At 33.1% G+C, this 22,563-nt stretch overlaps 1 protein-coding gene and 1 long non-coding RNA gene across 2 annotated transcripts; both read right to left on the bottom strand.

The window, feature by feature from the left end:
* Nucleotides 1-783: 783 nt before the first annotated feature.
* On the bottom strand, nucleotides 784-1,664 carry LOC128279481 (uncharacterized). The gene is made up of 2 exons (XR_008269670.1): nucleotides 1,591-1,664; nucleotides 784-932 (listed from the first exon to the last, which is right to left on the bottom strand). It is a non-coding gene; the product is annotated as an uncharacterized LOC128279481 (long non-coding RNA).
* A 10,031-nt stretch (nucleotides 1,665-11,695) lies between these two features.
* On the bottom strand, nucleotides 11,696-13,623 carry LOC128296671 (probable polygalacturonase At3g15720). Its single transcript, XM_053032124.1, has 9 exons — nucleotides 13,555-13,623; nucleotides 13,343-13,480; nucleotides 13,105-13,258; nucleotides 12,964-12,986; nucleotides 12,673-12,880; nucleotides 12,503-12,584; nucleotides 12,254-12,362; nucleotides 12,055-12,171; nucleotides 11,696-11,956 (listed from the first exon to the last, which is right to left on the bottom strand). The coding sequence occupies exons 1-9, from the start codon at nucleotides 13,621-13,623 to the stop codon at nucleotides 11,696-11,698; spliced, it is 1,161 nt and encodes a 386-aa protein (XP_052888084.1).
* Nucleotides 13,624-22,563: the final 8,940 nt, after the last annotated feature.

Genomic DNA, 22,563 nt, shown 5'->3' with positions numbered 1-22,563 from the left:
GTTTGTTTTCGCAGAATCGAAGTCTAGCTACTGATTTGATCTCTTATCGATTTTCCTATGGTTTCATATCACCCTATCTAGAGTATCCTAGCGTGATTTCAAGATGCATGATAATTCGAAAAATATTCGTAAGAGTTCGAGTAATACTTACAGGCTTGAGCCGGAGATTCGGAATGCCACCTTCTAAAGATCTAAATTTTGAAAACTGCGTTTTTCACAATCTTTATAAAATTTTTGTTTTTGAAGATCTAAATTTTGTAAACCCATTCCACAGCCGAGCTGTTGTAACCTAGGCTCTGATACCACAAAATGTAGCACCCCAAACCTGGCCCAGAAGTTATGGCCGGATCCGGCATGCCACATCGAAGCGTTCAAAACATTTTATATTGTTGATCCTGAAAAACCTACTTAGTGTTTTAAAAGATAATTTCATTATAGGTTAAAGTGAATGGAAGCTGTGCACCAGGTAGGAAACCGAAAAAGAGGTGGTGAGTCCATCGGACTGGTTAAGTACCAATCTCCCTTCGGATCCAATCTTAGACATGCATACCGCCATTGCCACACCTTAACGTCATGGATATTTCTAGGAAACCGATTCGATTAAGTCATTTTTAGGAAAAATGATTAATTTTGGAAAATACTTTTATTGCGGAAGTTTTGCTTGTTGTCGTGTTATTTTGAAATCAACTGTTGTTTTTGAAAACGCGCCCTAAAGCTATCCAATTTCAACAGTTAAAATAAGTATTACCTATATTAGTAATACATATTAAAAACCATAAAAAATAAATAAGCGGCCTTATTACATTTAAAAGCCCAAAACCTCAAACGTAATTAAAAGGATGTCCAGTTCACCAGAAGAAAATCAAACTTTCAGAACGGGTGGCCACTCCGAATTCCCTCACAGCTCCAAGCCCACTATGGTTGGGGATTACCTGCGTGGATGAAAATAAAAGATGTGAGTTTGGGGAAACTCAGTGTGTAAAATAACCCAACCATAGTCTAAATCAGCTCAACCCACAGAAACATAATAAGTTGGCCTTAGCCCAGAATAGAATTCAAAATAAAGCCCATAGGCCCATAGCAGAACAGAATAGAACAGATATTACAAGTTTATGCAGAAACCCAAACATATCCAACCGTATACACCCCCATACCAACCTTACACCATGTGGGGAGACAACTCGACCCACCCAACCGCTACACACCACAGAATTTTCAGCATGGCTGCCAGAACAGATAATGTGACAGAGTCATCAGATACAGATAATCGTGGTAGAGCCACCAGAACAGATATATGTGGCAGAGCCACCAGATCAGATATTTGTGGCATAGCCACCAGAACGCTTCCTCCATAATATAACCCATGTCCCCATGCAACAGATATATAATCATGGCATACATCATATAGAATCAGATCGCTATGCTTTTCAGTCAAAATTAACCCTACGGGTATAACAGTAATTTTGCACCTAGGGGTATAACAGTAATTTTCCATACATAGGGGTATTATAGTAATTTAGCTACTTTCAGGGTTTTCATGCATATTCTAACTATTTACGTACTATCAGAACACTTAACGCGCATACTTACCGAATTGGGCCCGTTGGCCCATGAACCCGATCTTTGGCCCATTAAGCCCAAATTATCAAAATGTACTAAATCGCAGCGTCTGCGGTTTATTACTTTAGATTACCAAATATACAAACCCAACTATTTTACGAGCATTCAGACACTCGCAAATTCCCAAAATACTGACTTTTCGGCATTTCGCTTTTCGCTTTTGCCAATCTAGTCTATGAGAGGTGTCGATTACACACTGCTTGCGACGATATCTTGGCGAGATCCACACGAACCGCCTACAATTGGATTACTAACACGTTAATCTAACTATTCAAATACAAACTACGTATTAACCCCTTACAATATTCGGCCAACCACACCTACAGATCATAGTAAGCTTATAAGAAATCAATAAGCAACTCATTAACAAATTTTTGTCAATGTTTACCACATAATCATAATTTCACTGCAAGCTGTCTTCCTGAGCAACAGTCACTAAATCATTTATAACTGGAGCTACGAAACTCCAAATCAAGTGTCGTTAATTTTCCCTGAAAACAGACGCATATATCTTCTATCCATAAAATTTTCAGAATTTTTGGTTTATCCAATCAATACCAGATTTTTCTCAAAGTTTCCCATGTTTCACTGTTTGACTAATCTGACCACTCTTCATTACGAATCAAATTTCTCATTGTACAGAATTCAAAATATGTTCTTGTTTATTTCATTAGAAACTAGACTCATTAAGCTTTAATTACATAATTTATGCAGCTTCTAACTCATCTCCCACAATTTATGGTGATATTCCAAAGTCACGTTACTGCTGCTATCCCAAGCAGATTTATTACCAAATCACTCATTCACACCTAACTTGCATGCTTGTTATTTAAACATGTATATCACCAATCAATCATCACATATCTATAATTTTACTTAAGTATAATCTCCATTTCATCATTTTAAAGCACAACATATTAGCCGATTTTTCCCTTTAGCATCTAAGGCACATGCATGTTCATTTGTTTGGCTCAACTTCACCTATCTTCCATTTTTCATCAAAAGAACATGAAATAACAACCATTTCCTTCATTTTAATTCATGACTAAATGCTCACAATACAACTAAAAATCAGAATATACTTCAAGAGTTAAGGTAGAATCAAGAAGAACTCATGAACCTCAAAATAGAAGCAAGGTACCAAGAACTTACCTTCAATTTTCCTCCTCCTAATGACCGAATACTCAAGAGCTTTCTCCTCTCCTTGCTCTTCTCTAACTTTCAGCTATGATGAACAAAGATGGACAAAACTTTGTTCTTTTCACCCCTTTTTCTTTTAATAAAACTTCATATTTCATTCATTTAATTCTTTAATACAAAAGATATGAAATTCTTATCATGAAACATTTACCTAACCCATTATCATGAGACATTTACCTAACCCATTATCATGGAACATTTACCTAACCTATTATCATTGAACATTTACCTAACCTATTATCAATTTGTACCAATTTGTACCATAAATTATGGATATCAAGTGTACATTTTGTCTACAACAACATGATGGCTGGCCACTTCATGTAAAATGGGAGGTTTGTCATGCAAATCCTCCTATTTTGCACTCCTATTTATTTGGCCACTTCAATTTAGCCTATAGCATTTTCAAACATTTTCACATAGGTCCTATTTCATAATTTCACCCTTTTTTCTTATGGAACAAAAATTAACTAAAATTGTTGGGTTCTATCTTAAGTTTGGGCTTTCTAGAGGCCCACTAACATAATTAAACCTATGCCAACATTCACAGAATTCCCGAAAATTGGGGCGTTACATAGTTTAACTTACTTTTTTTGGTCACAATACTTCTTCAATAAAGTTATAATATAGTTACTAATGCTTTCGATTTAATTGTTGTTAACAATGTGATAAGAAGACGTGACATATTATATCATCATTTTAGATTAAAACTTCATATCAAATTACATAACTAGTCCTTATATTTTTATTTTCGAGTAATCTAATTCTTTTCGTCTTTTTAAGTTTCTTTTTTGTCGAAACCATTTTTGAAAACGAAGTCGACTTTGTTTAAAAATTAAAAAAACAAAATGGGAGTCGCCACCGATTTTTTGAGATTTGATCTGATCACCTAACAATTTTGTAATAAAGTATTTCGATTTATTAAAACAACGATTTTGGTCTACAGAATTTGAGAAAACGGGTTCGGGAGTCGGTTACGTGCGAGGAAGGATTAGCATCCTCGTCACGCCCAAATTTGGTACCTAATTGATTAATTAACGTCTTAATGCCGAGACTTAAAATTTTGAAAAGATTTTTAAAATACGATCCTTTTTTATCAATGTTCATTTTTTTTTAAATGCTTGAATTGAATTGAAGCGAGCTTCAAAGGCCCACTCGTCCCGAGATAACAAAATGCCACATCCCGTAAGTTAGGATGCGGCGTTGGAATTCTCGAGAGCAATTTTGCCTTTAATTTTTATCGAAAACTTCATGTACTTTGAAATCCAAAAGGATATTTGGCTATTTTGGTTTAACAAGAAAATCGAAACCCCATAAGTTAGGGTACGATTTCATTCATTCGCAAAATGCGAAATATTGCCTTTTCTTGAAAATTTTATTTTTGAATAATAACGAGTATAGCAATTAACGATGCGTGTTCATTTTGTTTCCAGCAATACAAATTGGTCTATATTGAACAAATACGTTGGAGCTTGATGCACGATGTGATTTGAACTAGATAAAACAAAAATGTAACGTAGAGCATGGAATAATAAAACACGAATTAGATGCGAGGTTAATGAACGTCAACAATATGAAGATGTTAATAAATAATTTCTAGAACGTGTAATGACAATATTATTTAAATACCAATATTAACAAATGAAGAATATGCAACAAAATATTATATAAAACCATTTGAAGTCAATAATATAAAACAATTTCATACAAATAATATGTAAAGCAAATTAAAATAAAAAATATACAAAGTAATGAAAAATATAAGACACTTTAAAAATAACATACAAAAGAGTTTAAAATAAATAATATGTAAAAGATAAATTTAAAAAACAGTTTAAATAAAAAAATTATATATATATATATATATATATGTAGCGACGTAAGTTTTAGCTTCGGTCGCTAATTGTGGTGATTTAGTGAAAACTTGAAAACTGAAGTTTGATTTTGAAATAGATAAAAAAGGGAGTCACCACCGATCCTTTTTATAGGTGTGATCGGACACCTAATATATTTATTTTTTAAAACAAAAGAAGGCTGAATTTGGATCTATATGAAAATCCAGAGAAAAATTAGGATTCGAGTCGGTTATGCGCGAGGAAGGTATTAGCACCCTCGCGACGCCCAAAATTTGTATCTTGAAAAACACATGTTGTCTTAATTTTCAAAGATACGAGTTCAATATAACATTTAGTCGTGATGTAGCACCCCAAACCCGGCCCAGAAGTTATGACCGGATCCGGCATGCCACATCAAAAACGTTAAAAAAAATTTCCATTCTAAGTCCAGAAAATCGTACTTGATGTTCAAAAGATTAATTCATTAAGGATTAAAGTGAATGGAAGCTGTGCACCAGGTAGGAAACTGGAAAAGAGGTGGTGAGTCCATCGGATCGCTAAATACCAAGCTCCTTCGGATCCAATCCTAGACATGCATACCGCCATTGCCACACCTTAATGTCATGGATATTTCTAGGAAACCGATTTGATTAAGTCATTTTTAGGAAAAGTGATTAATTTTGGAAAATACTTTCATTGCGGAAGCTTTGCTTGTTGTCGTGTTATTTTGAAATCAACTGTTGTTTTTGAAAACGAGCCCTAAAGCTATCCAATTTCAACAGTTAAAATAAGTATTACCTATCTTAGTAATACATATTAAAACCATCAAAAATAATTAAGCGGCCTTATTACATTTAAAAACCCAAAACTTCAATCGTAAATAAAAGGATGTCTAATTCACGGAAGAAAATCAAACTTTCGAGCGGGTGGCCACTCAAATTCCCTCACGACTCCAAGCCCACTATGGTTGGGGATTTCTGCGTGGATGAAAATAAAAGGGGTGAGTTTGGGAAACTCAATGTGTAAGGAAAACCCATTCAAAGCCCAAGTCGACTTAAGCCTATTGGGCCTAAGCCCATTCAGTAATAGTGGTACTGGGCCGAGCCCTTTTCAGATTACAATAAACTGGGCCTTAGCCCCTTATTCAGATAATGATGGCCCATAGGCCCATTTCAAAATACATGCAACATCATTAAACATATGCAAGCCCATTTGGGTAATAGTGGTACTGGGCGAGCCCTTTTCAGACACAATAAACCGGGCCTTAGCCCTTATTCAGATAATAAGATGGCCCATAGGCCCATTTCAAAATACATGCAACATCAAGAAACATATGCAAGCCCATTTGGGAGACTACTCAACCCACCAACCACTACACTCCACCGTACCAGCCATACACTCCATGTGGGAATAGCTCAACCTACCCAAATTTCACTCCACGATTGCGGACCTTGCTTGCTCATTATCAATAAATTGAGGCAAAGCCTCCAAGACGTGGACAAGCCACGTTCAAGACTTCCTCGTCAATATCCCAATCCCATGCATCGATAATAACAACATGGCATGCAGTAAATAACAACATCAAACATGCATTTAGGTCAATTTAACCTAGCGGTATTTCGGTAATTTTGCACCTAGGGGTATAACAGTAATTTTCCATGCATAGGGGTATTATAGTAATTTAGCTGCTTTTAGGGTTTTTCATGCATATTCCTACTTTTCACGTACTAACAGAATCACGTACCGAGGGTTCTTACCGAATTGGGCCCATTGGCCCATCATTCCAATTTTGGCCCATTAAGCCCAAAAATATCGAGGGCACAGAAATCATGCACTTTGCAGTCCAAATTTTGCAGCTTACCAAAAACATTAATCGATTTACCTCACGAGCATTCGCACACTCGCAAATCTACAAAATACCGGTTTTTGGCATTTCGGCTTTTCGACTTTTGCCGATCTAGACTAAGAAAGAGAGTGTTAGTTACACACTGCTTTGCGACGATATCTTGATTTAGATCCACACACGAACCGCCTACAATTGGTTTACTAACACGTTAATCTAACTATTCAAATACAAACTACATATTAACCCCTTACAATATTCGGCCAACCACACCTACAGATCATTGTAAGCTTATAAGAAAACAATAAGCAACTCATTAACAAATTTTTTTCAATGTTTACCACATAATCATAATTTCACTGGAAGCTGTCTTCCTGAGCAACAGTCACTAAATCATTTATAAATGGAGCTACGAAACTCCAAATCAAGTTCTGTTAATTTTCCTTGAAAATAGACTCATATATCTTCTATCCATAAAATTTTCAGAATTTTTGGTTTAGCCAATCAATACCAGATTTTTCTCAAAGTTTCCCATATTTCACTGTTTGACTAATCTGACCACTCTTCATTACGAATCAAATTTCTCATTGTACAGAATTCAAAATATGTTCTTGTTTATTTCATTAGAAACTAGACTCAATAAGCTTTAATTACATAATTTATTCAGCTTCTAATTCATCTCCCACAATTTATGGTGATTTTCCAAAGTCACGTTACTGCTGCTGTCCCAAGCAGATTTATTACCAAATCACTCTTTCATACACCTATCTTGCATGCATGTTATTTAAACATGTATATCACCAATCAATCATCACATATCTATGATTTTTACTTAAGCATAATCTCCATTTCATCATTTTAAAGCACAACATGTTAGCCGATTTTTCCCTTTAGCATCTAAGGCACATGCATGCTCATTTGTTTGGCTCAACTTTACGTATCTTCCATTTTTCATCAAAAGAACATGAAATAACAACCATTTCCTTCATTTTAATTCATGACCAAATGCTCACAACACAACTAAAAATCAAAATATACTTCAAGAGTTAAGGTATAATCAAGAAGAACTCATGAACCTCAAAATAGAAGGTACCAAGAACTTACCTTCAATTTTCCTCCTCCTAATGACCGAATACTCAAGAGCTTTCTCCTCTCCTTTCTCTTCTCTAACTTTCAGCTATGATGAACAAAGATGGACAAAACTTTGTTCTTTTCACCCCTTTTTCTTTTAATAAAACTTCATATTTCATCCATTTAATTCTTTAATACAAAAGACATGAAATTCTTATCATGAAACATTTACCTAACCCATTATCATGGAACATTTACCCAACCCATTATCATGGAACATTTACCTAACCTATTATCAATTTGTATCAATTTGTACCATAAATTATGGATATCAAGTGCACATTTTGTCTACAACAACATGATGGTTGGCCACTTCATGTAAAATGGGAGGTTTGTTATGCAAATCCTCCTATTTTGCACTCCTATTTATTTGGCCACTTCAATTTAGCCTATAGCATTTTCAAACATTTTCACATAGGTCCTATTTCATAATTTCACTCCCTTTTTCTTATGGAACAAAAATTAACTAAAATTGTCGGGTTCTATCTTAAGTTTGGGCTTTCTAGAGGCCCACTAACATAATTAAACCTATGCCAACATTCACAGAATTCCCGAAAATTGGGGCGTTACACATGATCTGGTTGAAACACGAGAATTTTCAATTCTTTTGATTTTTGAGAAGGACATACCGTTTTAACACAAGTCGATTGATGTTCACCCAACATAGCGATGAAATCGATGACTAAACGTTAAATCGTTACGTTGCCTTATTTGGGCTTCTACATATATATATAAAAGTTTAAAATAAGTAACATATGAAATCTTAAAATTAATAATAATAAAAGGTTTACGATAAATAATAAAAGAATTTAAAATAGTTTACATATAAAATAGTATAACTAAATAAAGTATAAAAAACTTAAAATAGATAATACATATATAATGGTTTAAAATAAATAACGATAAAAATATTTCAAAATAAGTAATATTTATAGTAGTTAAAATAAATAATATATGTAAAATATTTAAAATTTATAATAATTTAAAATATATAAGGCGTAAAAAAGGATTAAAATAAGTAATAATAAAATGATTTAAAATAAATAATATATAAAAACTTAAAAGAATAATATTAACAGTTTTTTTTAAATAATAAATTAATTAATTAATTAAACAGAGGATTAGGCTGAAATCGAATTAAAATTTAAGGGTAAAACTTGTAAATAATAGAAAATAGGCCGTCGAGGACCTAGATGAAACATTTGAAACAAATGAGGGACTGATTGGGAAATATCCCCAGCCCTCACGCGCTGCGTTTCAAGATGGACCAAACTGAAGCCAACACAAAGCATGCGGCAAAATTTAAAAAAAAAAACAAAAGAAACAAATAAAGCTTAGATTGTAGCGCGCCCTAAAAATGGAGGGACCAAAGGGATAGATATCCCCGAAAGGGCAAAATGCGTGGATCCCCACAGAACGGGTTGGTCATGCAGGCATGCCATAAACGACGCCATTTTGGCGCTAGGGTCCCTGGTGCAAAACGACACCGTTTTTCCTTGTTATTTAAACAAAATTTTTATTTTTGCCGTTCTTGTCCCTTTTAAAAAAAATCAAAGAGAGCACCTCCCTCTCCCCATTTTCTCTCATTAGGGTTTCAAGAACCCATTTTATGTCGTCTCCATGCTGCCGATCGAGAGAAGAGTTTCTCTCCCGCCTTTTTGGGTTTGATTTTGGGGACGGAGAGGTCTCTGATTTAAACGACCACGAGGGATTTCGGGTAAGTCTTCTCCTCCTCTTTTTTTATTCTTTTATTTAAAATAGATTTGTAATAAATAAAAAATAAAAAGAAACATGAAATCGGAAAGGAAACCAGAAAAGAAAAATAAAAAAAATCGACCTTTTTTAAGCCTCTGTTCTACTTTTGGATATTTTTTAATGTGTGTAAAAAATTACAAAGGGATCAAATATGGCCTTTATATTTCATTATTTTGCTTTCTCTTCTTTTCTTCTCCTTTCTTTGTAACACCCCTTAATCGGGACGTACCGAGCAAGAGATATCACATTTGGATGCCAGAACTAAGTTAATCCAATTATCAAATTCAAGACTTTACTTTAACATTAATAGACTTTCTGAATTTAGTCAAGTCATTTCTAGGCTTATTTTAAAATTTGGATACAAACGGGGGTTGTTCTGGGCTTATTCAGGTCAGAATAGGGTAACAGGGTCAATGTCGGGACATTGGGAATTGAGTGTCACGACATTGTACTGATGTTTTGACATTGATTTCCTGATGTCACGACACTGATCTCCAGATGTGGTGACATCGAGAACAAATTACTTGACGCTGAAGGTCAAATATTGCTACACAGGAGATAGATTGCCTAGAATATATCTAAAACATCTAAAACCGAGTTTAAACTATCGAAAACCATTCCATAATACATCTAAACAATTTTAGTATCAAAATATATCAAATTATCATTCAAAACATCTAAACAATTCTTCCTTGATGATGTGACGAGGATGAGAATGGCCACTTCTACGGGTACAATTTACTTTTTTTGTATTCATATTAAATTCAATGTGAATTATTAAATTGAGTATATTGTATGGTACGCAAGAAAAATACAACATATGTCATTTTTATTATATAAGTATCAAGTGATTATTATTTTTTCAAAATGTATCATCAACGACAATTAGATTTGAATTTTGAAATTCAGAATGCAAATTTCGTTATGGTTTAAGTTCCATCATGCATGTCTTGACTTATATGAAGTGGTCGTTAAAGCTCTTGTTAGAGATTGTATATTATATATGATTATTTACATTTTTAATCAATATAATTTATATAATATTAGAAAATAAAAAAGGACATATGACATGTTCTAATAGCGCCATGTGGTCGCTCAACATTGGTCAACACTTGCTCAACGGCGGTCAACGATCGCCAAAGACAAATTTTTTAATATTTAAATATTTAATTTATTTTAAATAAACATAATTGTCATGGGGATTTTTCATTGGCCAAAGTTGCCTAACATAATTTTTTTAACGCCCATTGTAAAATGGACCAAAAATAGAGGAAATTGATACTTTTAAGTACTAAGTTAGGGAAAAAAAAGTTTACCAAAGTGGAAAATGAATATGCTTGTGAATTAAGCCTAATAATAATAACAATACCAACGTTTGTTCTATATTACATTTTAGTTATATGGTTAAAATATGTTTTAGGGCCTAGTTTAACAATACTTTTGAAAAGCGCTTTTAAAAAGTGCTTTGGAGAAATACTTTGAAAAGTTTGATTTAATATTTGAGGGTTTAGCATTAGTCTCAAAAAGTGTTTTTGAAAAATAAAATGTTCATTCTAGACATGATATTATCAAGTAACAAATATAAATTTAAATAATGTTCAAATTAATTACTATTATTGCATTTTAGTAAGAATATAAAAAATTTATTATAACTGGTTGTTAATATTTTAATATATGAAATATAAATTTTAAATATTTTAAGCAATAAATATTAATTACTTATAAAATTTAATTAGAATATATAAACTCTATTTTAAATAATTAAATATAACCATTAAATATTTGTAATTAGATATTAACACATTTGTATTATTTTTAAAAAATATATTTTTTATTTTTAATTAATGATTTTAACACATTTTTGTTTCGACCCGAGAGGAAATCAATATGCAGAACAATGATTGGAATAAAGGTTATGAGATGTGGATGGAGATTGAACATACTCCCATACAAACATATGGAGTGATATGACAAGGGCAAACCATGGGTACATTGCAATGTGAAAACAAGTGTAATATTATGCTCCAATCTTTAAAATAAGTGTACCAAAATATTTGTTAAAGAAAACAAGTTCACAGCTCAAAAACTTAGTTCAATGATTCTTTGATTTAAAGTTATTGAAAATATTAACTTTATTTTCCTTTTATCTTGTAATATTGATATCTCTAATTATTTTAATAAAATAATAACCAATCATAATAAGTAAGAGAAGATTATTGAAGAAAATTTTGATATAAAAAAGATGCATTTATTTATTTTATATATGCAACCTTTTGATACAACCTAATTATTACATCCAAAATAATAAAGTTTAGTAACTTAATTTTTTTGTTAAACAAGGAACATTTGGATAAACATATCCTTCGTCCCAACTTTGAACAACATTCAAACAATGAGATTTGGGGTGCCCATCATACATTTTACCATTTATTCCGTAATCCAACTGTATGTCTTTCATGCGGATATTTTTGCATGGAACTGACTTACTGCATGAAAGTTCCACCGCAATTTCACCGTTTGTTGTCCCTCTTAAATCATTATACAAGATATTGCTAATCTCCACAGCTGTACTCTGTAAAATTAAAATACAAAATACAAAAATATCATTACAATATATATGTTAAATTGAATATTCGATTGAATTCATGAAGAGATTAAAATGAAACTTACATAATTCTTGCAATGTTGATGAAGAGGCCAAGTGTATTGATCAATAATAATAGGTCTAATTACTTTACTAAACGATATATGTTCAAATCTTATATATCTTGCATATCCATGTCCTCCCTGTACACATAACATGATAATTAGTTAAATATAATGTAAAAAAAAATAATCATAAAATACATTTAATTAAAATTTTAATTACCTGCCATGTCTTTATTTTAAGACCATTCTCTGTAGCATAAAAGTTAGCTCTCCTTACAGTAACATATTCAACTGTCTCCCTTCTTCCATTTTCACCAAGACTTCCAATACTTCATATAAAAGTGAATAATAAAAACTAAATAAGTAAAAAACATATATATTTTAAATCAAAATACCTAATTCTACAAGAGTGAAAAATAAAAACAAACAAATAAGTGAATTTTTTTAATAAAAATAATAAAAAAAATACCTAATTCCATGACCTGGACCACAAAAAATCCGATTAATGTTAATATATTTTGACCCGTCTCCAATTCCTATACAATCATAACCTAAAAGAAAAAAAGAAAAAAAAATGTCAAACCCAATACTTGTCTATATATATTTTGTTATGAAAATAAATACTTATTTTTTATATACCAGTCTTAATGATTGAGGAGGCTATGGTAACATTGGTGGAATGTTGGATACGAATGCCATCGGTGTTGGGACTATCTTTTGGAGCTTTGATATTGAGTTTAGAAGCATGAACGGATGAAGATCTTTCAATTGAAATATGCCATTTTCGACTGTCCACGGAAGTTAAGCCACTAATATGCACATTCTTAGAGTCTAAGATGGCAAAACCCTAAGCAAAACAAACAATAAAAAGGATAAATAAAATTGAGACTGAATGAAAAAATCTCCTATTTTTAATAAGTGAAGGCATACCGCTGCTTTTATGAAGAACAAAGCTGTCAACAGAAAATTTGATAAATATAATTAGAAATTATATAAAATTGTGTTGAAGCAAATATTAAGAAGCTGCAAAAAATCCAAACTAATAGTATACCACTTTATTATGCATGCAACCCATTTGCCACCATTTTTGTCCTTGGCCATGGAGGCTTCCAGTTCCTTGAATGATGAGGCCATCGAAATGTTGAAAGGTTATCCAATTGTTACAGTTTGTTTCTTTGCATTTCCATGAAGATGGATCACTTGGGGCAATGAGTATGCCATCAATCTAAATAACCCAACTCAAAAATTTTGTAAATAATATTATTAATAAAATTAAAGAAAAGATGAAAACAATTATTATTATTATTACCTGAAAAGTAATGTTTCTTGGTCGACATTCACCATTAAAAGTCAAGGGTTGCAGCAAAAACTTTTGTCCATAAGGAACACGAAATATCCCTGAAGAGATATGCGAACTACAGACAACATTCCATGCATTCTTGAAGGCCTAAAATAGTTATATAAATAAACAATCAGAATATCATAAACTTCCCAACTATAGCATTTAAGATGAAAATAAACCTCTGTATCATCACTCTCTCCATCTCCAATGGCTCCTGCAAGGTTGACGTCATAAACAAATGGTTCCATAGATTGAACGAATAAAACCCATTGAAAGAAAGAAATAGAAAACAACATTTTAAACCCATATTAATCATTTTGAATATTTAAGCCTGAATAATAAAACAGTACATAGCAGTATATATAGGAGAAAAACGTAGGCTTGCTTACTAAACGAAGGATAAGTTTTTAAATTTAAACATTAATTTCTTTTAAATCTATTTTTAAAAATATTTATTTAAATTCAAATCCAAAATCAAATCTAGTTTTAAGCTAATCTAACTAATTTGATCCTCAATTTTAAATTTATTTATTTTGAAAATAGTTTAAAATTGATAACCATCATTTTGTTTTTAAAATATATTTTATTTAATTGATATTTATCATACACACTACTTAATTTTTCCATTAATTTTTAATCTTATTCAATGTTCTTTTAAAACGATTTAGATTTTTTAGGATAAAACTAATAAAATATTTATCTCAAAACACTAAATTTCAATTTCAGTACTTCAATTGTTTTTAACAACTCGTGGTTGAATAAGGTTTTCAAAGTTGGAATAGTGGTTGAATTGGTTAGACCACCCGTTTCCAGTCCGACCAGTCCAACTGATTTATCCACTTTAATTGAAAAAGTCATTAAAAAACTATAAATAAATCAAATTAGTTCAACTATACGATTGGCCAATTCAACTAGTTCACAAGTCAGCCGGTCTAACCCCATGTTTCGAGTGGCTATACCGATATTGAAAACAATGGGATTGAGTTAAATTATTGCAAGTTTTTATATGCTATAGTCAATTTAGCCAATTTTTTTGTGAGTGAAATGATATTTGGTTAAACTACAAAATTTTATCACTTATCTATAGTTTAACTTACTTTTTTTGGTCACAATACTTCTTCAATAAAGTTATAATATAGTTACTAATGCTTTCGATTTAATTGTTGTTAACAATGTGATAAGAAGACGTGACATATTATATCATCATTTTAGATTCAAACTTCATATCAAATTACATAACTAGTCCTTATATTTTTATTTTCGAGTAATCTAATTCTTTTCGTCTTTTTAAGTTTCTTTTTTGTCGAAACCATTTTTGAAAACGGAGTCGACTTTGTTTAAAAATTAAAAAAAAAACAAAAATGGGAGTCGCCACCGATTTTTTTGAGATGTGATCTGATCACCTAACAATTTTGTAATAAAGTATTTCGATTTATTAAAACAACGATTTTGGTCTACAGAATTTGAGAAAACGGGTTCGGGAGTCGGTTACGTGCGAGGAAGGATTAGCATCCTCGTCACGCCCAAAATTGGTACCTAGTTGATTAATTAACGTCTTAATGTCGAGACTTGAAATTTTGAAAAGATTTTTAAAATACGATCCTTTGTTATCAATGTTCATTTTTTTTTTAAATGCTTGAATTGAATTGAAGCGAGCTTCAAAGGCCCACTCGTCCCGAGATAACAAAATGCCACATCCAGTAAGTTAGGATGCGGCGTTGAGATTCTCGAGAGCAATTTTGCCTTTAATTTTTATCGAAAACTTCATGTACTTTGAAATCCAAAAGGATATTTGGCTATTTTGGTTTAACAAGAAAATCGAAACCCCGTAAGTTAGGGTACGATTTCTTTCATTCGCAAAACGCGAAATATTGCCTTTTCTTGAAAATTTTATTTTTGAATAATAATGAGTATAGCAATTAACGATGCGTGTTCATTTTGTTTCCAGCAATACAAATTGGTCTATATTGAACAAATACGTTGGAGCTTGATGCACGATGTGATTTGAACTAGATAAAACAAAAATGTAACGTAGAGCATGGAATAATAAAACACGAATTAGATGCGAGGTTAATGAAAGTCAACAATATGAAGATGTTAATAAATAATTTCTAGAACGTGTAATGACAATATTATTTAAATACCAATATTAACAAATGAAGAATATGCAACAAAATATTATATAAAACCATTTGAAGTCAATAATCTAAAACAATTTCATACAAATAATATGTAAAGCAAATTAAAATAAAAATATACAAAGTAATGAAAAATATAAGACACTTTAAAAATAACATACAAAAGAGTTTAAAATAAATAATATGTAAAAGAGAAATTTAAAAACAGTTTAAATAAAAATTTATATATATATATATATATATATATGTAGCGACGTAAGTTTTAGCTTCTATCGCTAATTCGTGATTTAGTGAAAACTTGAAAACTGAAGTTTGATTTTGAAATAGATAAAAAAGGGAGTCACCACGATCCTTTTTATAGGTGTGATCGGACACCTAATATATTTATTTTTAAAACAAAAGAAGGCTGAATTTGGATCTATATGAAAATCCAGAGAAAATTAGGATTCTCGAGTCGATTCTGCTGAGGAAGGTATTAGCACCCTCGCGACGCCCAAAATTTGTATCTTGCAAAACACATGTTGTCTTAATTTTCAAAGATACGAGTTCAATGTAACATTTAGTCGTGATCTGGTTGAAACACGAGAATTTTCAATTCTTTTGATTTTTGAGAAGGACATACCGTTTTAACACAAGTCGATTGATGTTCACCCAACATAGCGATGAAATCGATGACTAAACGTTAAATCGTTACGTTGCCTTATTTGGGCTTCTACATATATATATAAAAGTTTAAAATAAGTAACATATGAAATCTTAAAATTAATAATAATAAAAGGTTTACGATAAATAATAAAAGAATTTAAAATAGTTTACATATAAAATAGTATAACTAAATAAAGTATAAAAAACTTAAAATAGATAATACATATATAATGGTTTAAAATAAATAACGATAAAAATATTTCAAAATAAGTAATATTTATAGTAGTTAAAATAAATAATATATGTAAAATATTTAAAATTTATAATAATTTAAAATACATAAGATGTAAAAAAAGGATTAAAATAAGTAATAATAAAATGATTTAAAATAAATAATATATAAAAACTTAAAAATAATAATATTAATGCTTTTTTTTAAATAATAAATTAATTAATTAATTAAACAGAGGATTAGGCTGAAATCGAATTAAAATTTAAGGGTAAAACTTGTAAATAATAGAAAATAGGCCGTCGAGGACCTAGATGAAACACGCTGAAACAAATGAGGGACTGATTGGGAAATATTCCCAGCCCTCACGCGTTGCGTTTCAAGATGGACCAAACTGAAGCCAACACAAAGCATGCGGCAAAATTAAAAAAAAAAAAACAAAAGAAACAAATAAAGGTTAGATTGTAGCGCGCCCTAAAAATGGAGGGACCAAAGGGATAGATATCCCCGAAAGGGCAAAATGCGTGGATCCCCCTGGAACGGGTCGGGTCGCGCGCGGGCATGCCATAAACGACGCCATTTTGGCGCTAGGGTCCCTGGTGCAAAACGACACCGTTTTGCCTTGTTATTTAAACAAAATTTTTTATTTTTTGCCATTTCTTGTCCCTTTTTAAAAAAAATCAAAGAGAGCACCCCTCCCCTCTCCCCATTTTCTCTGTTAGGGTTTCAAGAACCCATTTTGCGTCGTCTCCATGCCTGCTGATCGAGAGAAGAGAGTTTCTCTCCCGCCTTTTTGGGTTTGATTTTGGGGACGGAGTGAGGTCTCTGACGAAACGACCACGAGGGATTTCGGGTAAGTCTTCTCCTCCTCTTTTTTTATTCTTTTATTTAAAATAGATTTGTAATAAATAAAAAATAAAAAGAAACATGAAATCGGAAAGGAAACCAGAAAAGAAAAATCAAAAATCGACCTTTTTTAAGCCTCTGTTCTGCTTTTGGATATTTTTTAATGTGTGTAAAAAATTACAAAGGGATCGAATATGGCCTTTATATTTCATTATTTTGCTTTCTCTTCTTTTCTTCTCCTTTCTTTGTAACACCCCTTAATCGGGACGTACCGAGCAAGAGATATCACATTTGGATGCCAGAACTAAGTTAATCCAATTATCAAATTCAAGACTTTACTTTAACATTAATAGACTTTCTGAATTTAGTCAAGTCATTTCTAGGCTTATTTTAAAATTTGGATACAAACGGGGGTTGTTCTGGGCTTATTCAGGTCAGAATAGGGTAACAGGGTCAATGTCGGGTGTTGTAGGTCAATTTTAGCCCATTTACATCAAAACCCAATTTAGCCTTACCTAACCCACCAAAATTAAACCCAAAAACCAAAATCTTAACTACCCAAAGCCCAATTTACATCAAAACCCCAATGGCCCAAACCCTAAGCCCAAATCAAAATAAAAAAACCTAGCCCACAACTTAAACTTTTCTCAACTAGCCACTCCTTTTCCACCACCAACTCCACTAGCCACACCTTTTCCACCACCAACTCCACTAGCCACTCTTTTTCTCCACTAGCCACTCTTTTTCCACCACCAACTCCACTAGCCACACCTTTTCCACCACCAACTCCACTAGCCACTCTTTTCCACCACCAACTCCACTAGCCACACCTTCTCCACCACCACTTGTACCTACAAATGAAGACATAAACAATAAAAAATATTTTGTAAATGGCTATATAAGCCTTCTCATATTTTGTATATGGGGGATTTTTTGGAGAGTTTTGGGAGAGAAAGTTATTGTAAAGGATTTTGGAGAGGTTTCTTTTAAAGTAATTAAGGAGAAGAGTTATTGTGAACGCTAGTTTTGGAGAAGCAGTTTTTTTTTTAAGATTAATCAAAGATCAAAGCAAAAGAGGTTTCTTTGTCTATTCTCATTTTAAGTTCTTTGTTTACTTATTGTTTTCCTTTCAATCTTATTTTGTTTCTTTTATACGAAAGTAAAAAAAAAAATAAAAGGAGGAAGCTTACCCATTTTTACCGAAAAAGTTTTTTGAGGTCATGGTCATTGTCTGGTGGCGTGCCATGGTGGTCCCACTACGGACGATGGCCGACCTTGTGGTAAAAATCATCCACCCTCTCCTCTCTCTCCTTTTTGTTATTATTATATTTCTTAATATTATATTATATATATTCTTTTAATATATTAGGTATATTTTAAATTCTATATTACGTATATATATATATATTTTATACTATTTTATGTATATATCTTTAATATTATATTATTTATATATATATATATATATTTTACATGTTATCTTATGTATATATCTTAACTATATTATGTATGTATTTTAACACTATATTATGTACATATTTTTAATATTATCACGTATTTATTTTTTATATATGTACATATTGATGTAGTATTATTAATAGTATTGATTTTTAAACATCATTATTATTTCTAATATATATATTATGTACATTTTTTTATTTCTATTTCATTTTTATTTGTCAATATTAATTATTATTATTCTAATATTTTGATATTTTAATATTTTATATTTTATATATTTTATTATTCACATCATTATTCGCATTTTTTGACAATAATATTCTTGGATTTTTTTACTATCATTTTAAAACTTTTTACATTTTAATTTTAAGAATAAGGCAATGTACCGATTTTAACATTAAGTCATCGATTTCATCGCTATGTTGGGTGAAATTAATCGCTCGTGTTAAAAGCGGACGTCCTTCTAAAAACAAAAAACTTGCAACTTCTCATTTCCTTCAATCGGATCACACTTAAATGTCAAATTGAATTCGTATTTTTGAAAATCAAGACAACATGTGTTTAATAAGATACCAATTTTGGGCGTCATGAGGTGCTAATACCTTCCTCATGAATCGACTCCCAAACCCTAAATTTTCTCTGGATTTTAACGTAGACCTAAACTTAGCCTTTTATTTGTTTTAATAAGAGATCTAATAGGTGTCCGATCACACCTAGGAAAAAGGATCGGTGGCGACTCCCTGTTTATTTCAAAAATCAAACGTCAAATTTCAAACTTTTTTTCAATAAATCGCCACAATTAGCGACCAAGCTAAGCTAAAATTTTTACGTCGCTACAGCTGGCGACTCCACTGGGGACCTCCATTTTTGAGAGTCGAGTTGAATTAAACGCGTGTTGTCAAAATTTTCAAATTTCCCTGTTCAAATTAATATTTAATCATGATCCTTAAGTTTTGTTTTTTTAAAAAATCATACATACGTATCTCCTAATTTGTTTTATCTTTCGTTTTAGTTTTGTAGTTTTAAAATAAATGAAAGGATTGCAAGTTTCTCCCACACACCGTGCACTTGCATTTTGCATAACATAAGCTCTCTACCCGGCTCTGTCTGCTTTAAGTGAAAGTAAACGCTATGCCTTCGTGAGTTAACTCGTCCCTCCGCAAAGCTAGTGAATACTTTCGGTTACATATGACTTATGTTTTCTTGAGTTAACTTGTCCCTCCGCATAGGCATAAGTAAATGTAATCCTCGAATTGAACTCGTGAGCTTTGTGATGGGTTATGACCGAGGCTTCGTGCTAATCTTAGCGATGATAGTACGAGCAATTCGAGTACATGCTAGAACCAAAACCGCATATAGTGAACCATACGAGCCACCCAACTAGAGCCATGCCGAACCTCCACTCGTTTAGTAGTCACCGAAATAAGTACACGGAAAAGCACATCTTACCTTCTATTTCTTTTACATTTGTGCTTTCTAAGCAAGGGAATCGAGTCCATGGACCAAGTAGCTTAATTTGTTAGATTTTCCACAGCTTTTCTCTGTTTATATGTGTTGCGCTAACCAAGGTCGTTTATCCGTATTTTTATTTTCATCATGCATCGAAGGCATCTTGTTAGGAATGTGTTGATTAGAGATTGGTTGCCAAAAACGGGTTTCTAATGGAGGAGTCAATTATACGAGTGACCGAAACGTTGTGTTATACTCCTTTGATTAAGGAAATGCCTAAATAGGGGCTATCTTGAAATTAACACCAAATTTTTGCATATTCATTCATGACTGACATTCATTTGACATTCATGCATTCATTCATGCATTGCATATCCCATACTCGGTCGCTGAAGATAAAATATATAATTCGCAGTTGTAATACCACAAGACTGGAACCACGTCATCCGTATAAAACGCGCCGACAAGCTAGAGTAATGGAAGCTGAATTCAATGAGAGAATTAAAAAGATGGAAATGCCTCAAAAGGAATTACAAGAGCAACTGGCCAAATCGCAACAAGAGACGAGAGACCTAATGGTGAGATCTCGAGAGGAATCACTCGAGCAAAGAGATAAAATGGCTAAAATGATGGAGATGATGACAACTTTGGTCAAAGGAAAAGGACCCATGCAGAACCCTGATGTTATGGAACTTCGGTCAAGAATTCACCACGATCAGGATCCACTCTATCCCCGGATTCACTCCACCGCCTCACAGATACAACACAAAGAGGGTATACTCAAGGGAACCCACGAGCTTGGAACATCGACCTATGCCACCGCTCCACCCACTAATTTAGGGCAAGGAATATTCGCGTCGAACCTGGGGCTAGTCCTGGCGATCCACTAGTTCCAGATCTGGATGACCCAAACAGAGGTAGCCAAGTTGAAATTGGATAACCATGACGCAAAATATAGGAGTCTAGAGGAAAGACTCAAAGCAATAGAAGGCACTGAAGTCTTCTTCGTACTAGGTGCCAAGGAACTCAGTTTGGTACCTGATCTAATTTTGCCTCCGAAGTTCAAAGTGTCTGATTTTGAGAAGTATGATGGGACAAGGTGCCCAAAAGCACATCTCATTATGTTCTGTCGAAAAATGACCGGTTATGTGAACGAGGATAAACTACTCATACATTACTTTCAAGATAGTCTAACAGGGTCAGCTCTTCGGTGGTACAACCAACTTAGTAGAGAAAAGATTCGATCCTGGAAGGACTTGGCGTCTGCATTCTACGAGCAGTACAAGCATGTATCAGACATGGTGCCAGACCGGATGACCTTGCAAATGATGGAGAAAAAGCCATCAGAGACCTTCAGATAGTATGCGTAGAGATGGAGAGACGTCTCGGCCCAAATGGAGCCCCCACTAACAAAAACGGAGATAATCGTTCTCTTTATCAACACATTAAAGGTGCCATTTTATGACAAACTAGTGGGAAATGCCATGAAAAAGTTTGCAGATATTGTAATATCTGGTGAGCTCATAGAGAATGCCGTCAAGAGCGGTAGAATGGAAGGTTCAGAAGGTTCAAAAAGGGCAGCGCCTATGAAGAAGAAAGAACCAGAAGCCCATATGGTGGGAATGGGAAACCGTTATGCCCCTTCCAAATCAACCCCGACCTCGAAATTATCCACTTCCAAATTTTTATTATCCTCCTCAAACCCCTTACTACCAAGCACCACATCCGTCCTACCCCGTATACGCCATGAACAACCAAAGACCCGTCACCACTTTTTCACAAAACACTGTACCAGTTAAAAACCAACCCAGAAACGAACCAAGACCAACAAGGCCCAACCCCGATAGGCCACAATTTACTCCTATCCCTGTGTCGTATGGGGAATTGTACCCAAAACTCTTGGAGAAACAATTGATATCTCCCCACTATATGGCCTCCCTTAAACCTCTATACCCGAAATGGTACGATCCAAACGCTAGTTGTGCATACCATGCGGGGAACCAGGGGCATTCTACTGAGAACTATCTTGCTTTCAAAAGGAGAGTTCAAGGGCTCATCGATGCGGGCATTTTCCAATTTGATGGTACTGGCAGTACGACCGGGAATCCATTCCCAAACCACACCGAAGGGAATGTGAGCGCAGTAGGAGAGAAAAATGAACGGCAAAGTAGAAGATGGGTTTCTGAAATAAGAACACCTCTGCAGAAAATCTAGGAGGTACTAGTTGAAAAAGAGTTGCTCTATCGTCTTGACGGAGTATTCGAAGGAAAAGATGCAAAAGGTCACAGTTTTTGTGAGTTCCATGGCGTTGAAGGGCACGACATTCAGTCCTGCGACGAGTTCAGAGGATTACTGCAAAGTATGATGGATAACAAGGAGATTGGGATCTTTTATAAAAGCGAGGCGGCCGATAGAGGAGA

The sequence above is a fragment of the Gossypium arboreum genome, chromosome 8 (genome assembly GCF_025698485.1).
Source record: "Gossypium arboreum isolate Shixiya-1 chromosome 8, ASM2569848v2, whole genome shotgun sequence".
NCBI classification, from domain to species: Eukaryota; Viridiplantae; Streptophyta; class Magnoliopsida; order Malvales; family Malvaceae; genus Gossypium; species Gossypium arboreum.
This window is presented reverse-complemented; position numbering and strand designations above follow the sequence as displayed.